General features: G+C 52.6%; 1 protein-coding gene across 1 annotated transcript; it reads left to right on the top strand.

The window, feature by feature from the left end:
- Positions 1-3607: 3607 nt before the first annotated feature.
- On the top strand, positions 3608-5260 carry Loricrin (loricrin cornified envelope precursor protein). Its single transcript, XM_041655232.1, has one exon. It carries the CDS (start codon positions 3691-3693, stop codon positions 5023-5025), a length of 1335 nt encoding a protein of 444 aa, XP_041511166.1. The 5' UTR covers positions 3608-3690; the 3' UTR covers positions 5026-5260.
- Positions 5261-5590: the final 330 nt, after the last annotated feature.

Below are 5590 nucleotides of genomic sequence, written 5' to 3'. Positions count from 1 at the left end.
AACCAACGCAAAACAAACTAAACCTGTGACTTAAGACCCAAACCTTTGAGACTACTAAGGGAGAACACTTCCAGATAGAACACAGGCAATGACTTCCAGAAAGACCCCAGTAGACAAAGTAATTACAGAGAAAAATTAACAAATGTGATTGCAAGAAATGCAAAAGATTTTGCTGTAATAGGAAACAAGAGACTAAAGAGACAGCCTAACAAATGGAGGCGACTCACCCAGTGGGCGACCAAGATTCAGAATATATACAGAATTTTAAAAGTTGAACATCAAAAAGAAGAGATGATCTAATAAGTAAACGGGCAAAAGAACAAAACAGGCACTTTCAAATGGCCAAAAAATCCACATTTTAGCTGTCATGGATATGCAAACCAAAGCTGCGAGGAGATTCCATGTCACTCCAGTCAGAGCGGCTTCCAACAAGAGAGAAGGAAACAGACAGACAAAGTGGTAAGAATTTGGCAGGGTTGAAAATACTGATAATGCCGATGAGAATGTAAATAAGTTCAGCTACTACAGAAATCAGTGTGGAGATTCCTCAGAATATGGGAAATACAGCCTGCATATGATTCGGCTATCCCACTTCTGGTGTACACCCAGAAGAAACAAGTCAACTTACTCTAGCATTGCCTGTATACCTGCGCTTGTTGCATCACAACAGCCAAGTTATGGAACCAGCATAGGTGTTGGCTAGATAAGAAAATGTGGTATACATGCACAGTGGAATTTTTTTCAGTCATAAAGGAGAATAAAATATATGATTTTATTCTATAATCAATGACACTTAAATACCAAAGAGGAATGAAAACCATGATTTCTGAATTACAGAATTACAGACTTCTCTTTCCCTAAATGCCCCCACTGACTGCATGGTAACTTAGACTTCTCCTACAGACTGGTGAGGACATGGTAATGGACCAATGTGGTCCACAGAGCAGTGCTAAGAGCCACTTGTTCCCATGTATCCTGTCTAAGCAAAATCACTCTTTTATGCCGGTGGCAACCATTCTCCAAAGAGGATGCTAGCACCATGGTGCTAGCTTCGAGCTGAGAAACTTGCCTTCTCAAACAGCTCCTGGCTTCTCTCTACTGTATCCTCTAAGGACAGAAACACCCAGGATCCTCCTTGGTTCACCTGAGTTCACAGTGTCCAAATGAAACAAGTGCCACAAGTTTCTGAAAGCCAAAGTCTAATCAGGATCATTTAGATCATTAATGCTCCCCCATAATTAAGTCAATTTCTGATTAGAATTGTCATTTCAACAGAGCTGGGTGGAGCAAGGTTCAACTATGGTATCTTAATAGCAACTGAGTTCCAATTATGAAAGAAGGGGGAAGCACTTTGTTCTTCATACACAAAGGGGCTGCTCTTGGCTCCAGGGTCTTCAGGGAAGATTTGAGTCAATCTCATAGGAGAACAGTTGAGCTGGCTGCACACTCCTTCTTACCCATAGCATCCAAGGGCAGGCTTGACTTGAAGTGAGAATGTGCTGTCCTGTCAGAAAATGGCAGAGAGAGCAGCAGCATGGAGTACATAGCACATTTACACTTTGTAACTATTCCTTCTTCCTGCTTCTATGAAATAGATATTAGGGTTCCTGTTCGGTAGACAAAGCAAGTGAGGATCAGAAAGCCTCAACACTCAGCAATCAACAGCTACTGTACTCCCCCATGGAGGGATTGCATGAGCTACTGTGACTTTGCCCGTGGTAACACAGGTGACAAGCAGTAAAGGAAAGACCCAAACCCAGTCACCAAACTCAAGTCCATTCCATTCTATGGCTGCCCCTCAGAGGCCTAAGTCACCATGCATCATCACAGGACACCTGAGACAAAGGCCATGATGGAAAGGACCCCAGGATCTATCTTGCTAGTTTTCACCTCTACAAGCAAAGTCATTATCGACCAAAATACCTGCTATCACTAGGAACAACTCAAAGTAACCTAGAGCCAGTTAGTTACAATGCTGTCCATGGTGTACCATCCAGAACTGGGAGCTGGAGACTCATAAACCCTCACAACCAATAGGCAGGATGGAAATACCCCAACAAAGTATTCATGGCACCAAAGTAGAAAAATTGTGGCAAAAAGAGAGTTGGATTCTAAGGTTTTGAGAATTTCCAAAGTAATGAAGACCAGGAATCAAACAGCAAAATTTGAAAGATGCTACTCCTTGAACTAATGTCTGAAATCTCCAGATTCCCTTTAGCTGCTTCCCAAGTCTGGAACCTATTCCCCCAGTATCATCCTCTGGTTAAAGCATGCAACCCCTATCAGACGTTTTGAAAACAATGTCTGCCATCCACTCTGGCTGACAGTCTCCAAGGCCAACCTGCTTACAGTTACATCAGAGAAGTGGCCAGTCATGCACTAAACGCCTATCCCTATCCCAAGAATTCCAAATCTTCAATCCTTTGCTTGCAATCACAAGGAGGTGGGGCCAAGAGTTACTAGTCACGTAACTAGGGCCAGACTCAGGAGGTGCTTGATCAATAGATGAGTCAGGGCACGCAGAAGAGTATAAAACCTCTGCAGCTCAGAAGCTCCTCACATCACCATCACCTCCTTCTCTCACTCAGCTCCCCTGGTGATTCGGGTAAGTGTGGGCTCTCCTAGCTCTCTGATCTCTCCAGCTGGCCTTGCTCAGCTTGCAGAGAGAGGTTAAGGGACAGGACCCCTCTCCCCCTTTAGAAGCTACTACATTCAAATTGATTAGGGATTTAGGAAAGCACTGAGCGAGCGGTAAGCTGCTTTTGGGCAGGTGATGTTTCCGGTCTTCTGGCCAGAACGCTAAACTCAGTCAAGAGAGGACAGCCTCCTACCTCTCTGGCACCCGAAGGGCTGAGGGCTAGAATACAGGAGGGCTCTGCAGTTGGTGCACAAGGCATCCTGCCATGAACTGGATGAACCTTGTGGACCTGCCAGGAGAGGCTGAGCCTACTCTCAGAGAGTGGGGAGGATAAGCCATAGAGTGATGTTGATGGGAGTTAGTGGAGGAGCTGTTCTGAGCCATAAACGACCTGTGAGATGCTGCACTGCAAGCTCCTACTAGCTGCAATTCTCCACTAAACTTAGACTTCTGCCTATCCTCAAAAAGATGCTTGCTCTCTTCTGGTCAGTTGTGCTGGTCCACATGGTTTAGTACCCTTGCCTCTTTTTGCAGGCATAACCACAGGAGAGCTTCCTTGTCTAATAATTGGCTCTTGGAGCATATCCTCCCTCAGTAGGGTAGATCAAGATTTTGAACTAAGGGCTTTTGCAGAAAATGAGTCCTACAGTTTGCTAATGTCCCAACAAATCTTTTCTTGTTGTGCTAGTGGAGATTTATTCTCTATTGGACTTAGAATCAGGACTGGGACTTGGGAGCACTCTAAGAGATGTAGTTAGTGTTCCTTCGTGGAATATAAGAAGCAGACAGGAATATCGCTGCTCTTCCCTCCAAGTCACACAGAAGTCAGGCAGAATTGAGGGAGAAGGGAGGCACCACTAAAGGGGCCTTTGTCCTAGCAAGAACTCTGCAGCCCCTGAATGGAGGGAGTCCCAGAGGCCTGATCCACATGATGCTGGGAGTCAGGAGGATGCTGCCATGGATGAGGCTGCTTTTTTTGCAGCATCCTCTTGCCGCTGATCTAATGATGCTCTTCTGCACTTCCTCCAGGTTTCCCCTTCTCCTTAAACAAGATGTCGCACCAGAAAAAGCAGCCCACTCCCTGTCCTCCCGTTGGTTGTGGAAAGACCTCCGGTGGAGGAGGCGGTGGTGGCGGCGGCAGTGGCGGCGGCGGCTGCGGCTACTATAGCGGAGGTAGCGGCGGCGGCTCTAGCTGCGGCGGTGGCTCATCTGGAGGTGGCTCCAGCTGCGGAGGCGGTGGCTCCTACGGAGGTGGTTCCAGCTGTGGCGGCGGAGGCGGCTCCGGTGGAGGAGTCAAGTACTCCGGAGGCGGCGGCTCCAGCTGTGGGGGCGGCTACTCCGGGGGCGGTGGCTCCAGCTGTGGCGGCGGCTACTCCGGGGGCGGCGGTGGCTCCAGCTGCGGTGGCGGCTCGTCCGGAGGCGGCTCTAGTTGTGGAGGCGGTGGCGGCTCTGGTGGGGGCGTGAAGTACTCCGGTGGCGGTGGCGGCTCCAGCTGCGGTGGCAGCTACTCAGGCGGGGGCGGCGGCTCCAGCTGCGGAGGCGGATCAGGAGGCGGCGGCTCCTACTGCGGAGGCTCTTCCGGAGGCGGCGGCGGTGGCTGCGGCGGCGGTTCTGGAGGGAGCAAGTACTCCGGCGGCGGCGGCTCCAGCTGCGGTGGCGGCGGCTACTCCGGCGGCGGCGGCTCTAGTTGTGGCGGCGGCTACTCCGGCGGTGGCGGATCCAGCTGCGGAGGCGGCGGCTACTCCGGCGGCGGCGGCAGCAGCTGCGGTGGCGGCGGAGGTGGCTCCTCCGGGTCGGCCCAACAGTATCAGAGCCAGAGCTACGGCGGCGGCTCCAGCTGCGGTGGTGGCTACTCGGGTGGTAGCGGCTCCAGCTGCGGAGGTGGCGGCGGCTCCAGCTGCGGAGGTGGCTCCTCCGGTGGCGGCTCCAGCTGCGGCGGCGGCGGCTATTCCGGTGGTGGCGGCGGCAGCTGCGGCGGCGGCTCCTCCGGTGGCGGCGGGGGCTACTACTCGTCGCAGCAGACCAGCCAGTCCTCCTGCGCCCCCCAGCAGAGCTACGGAGGGGGCTCTTCAGGCGGAGGTGGTAGCTGCGGAGGTGGATCCTCTGGCGGCAGCGGCGGCTGCTACTCCTCTGGCGGCGGCGGCTGCGGTGGAGGCTACTCCGGTGGCGGCGGCGGCTGCGGCGGCGGCTCCTCTGGTGGCAGCGGTGGCTGCGGCGGCGGCTCCTCCGGGGGTGGCGGCGGTGGCTGCGGAGGCGGCTACTCCGGGGGCGGCGGCGGCTCCAGCTGCGGCGGTGGCTCCTCTGGGGGCGGCTCTGGAGGTGGCAAGGGCGTCCCGGTCTGTCACCAGACCCAGCAGAAGCAGGCGCCTACCTGGCCCTGCAAGTAAGGTCCTCAGGTTGCCACGGAGACGAAGGATCTGGAGCTGTTCTCCATGGGCGCCGACGGGCTTAGCTTTCTCATGAGATTGCCTGAGGTTTCCAGATCCTTCACCCCTTAACACTCCCCCTGCCCCAGAAGAAGCCTTCGAGTCACTCAAACTGCATCTTGTTCTGCAGAGTTTCCATCTTGGTTTCTGAATGTCTACCTCCCAACTCCAGTGCCTCCTCAGTCAATAAATTTGCAATTCATGAGAATCTCTTGAGTCTCCACTGGTCTTTGTAGCCTGGAAATTCACTCACTCCATGCTGTTGTTGCGTCTTCCATTCATTCATTCACACTTACATTCGTTCAGCAAGTGTTCTATCCAAAGGTAAAGGGAATAGGTAGTAGGGAGGACTGGCAAGGAATGACCAAGGAGGTGAACCAGCTTGTCCTCCAAACATAAGGGAAAGCCTTCCGGACAGCCTCCATATCCCCGTGTCGTTGGGCAGTCACCAGGGGTATGCCAGGTCTTCTTAAGGCAGCCTACCGGGCAATTTCTCACAGCGCAGAACGTTACTCTTCAAGTTCGG

Source organism: Microtus oregoni, unplaced genomic scaffold, assembly GCF_018167655.1.
Source record: "Microtus oregoni isolate MIOR12 unplaced genomic scaffold, Mior012 000007F_ref0000211, whole genome shotgun sequence".
Taxonomy (NCBI): domain Eukaryota; kingdom Metazoa; phylum Chordata; class Mammalia; order Rodentia; family Cricetidae; genus Microtus; species Microtus oregoni.
Note: the sequence above shows the minus strand (reverse complement) of the source record. Positions and strands in the feature narration are given on the sequence as shown.

Excerpts from the sequence above, each read along its gene's own strand:
- Loricrin (XM_041655232.1), top strand. The coding sequence starts at position 3,691 with ATGTCGCACCAGAAAAAGCAGCCCACTCCCTGTCCTCCCGTTGGTTGT.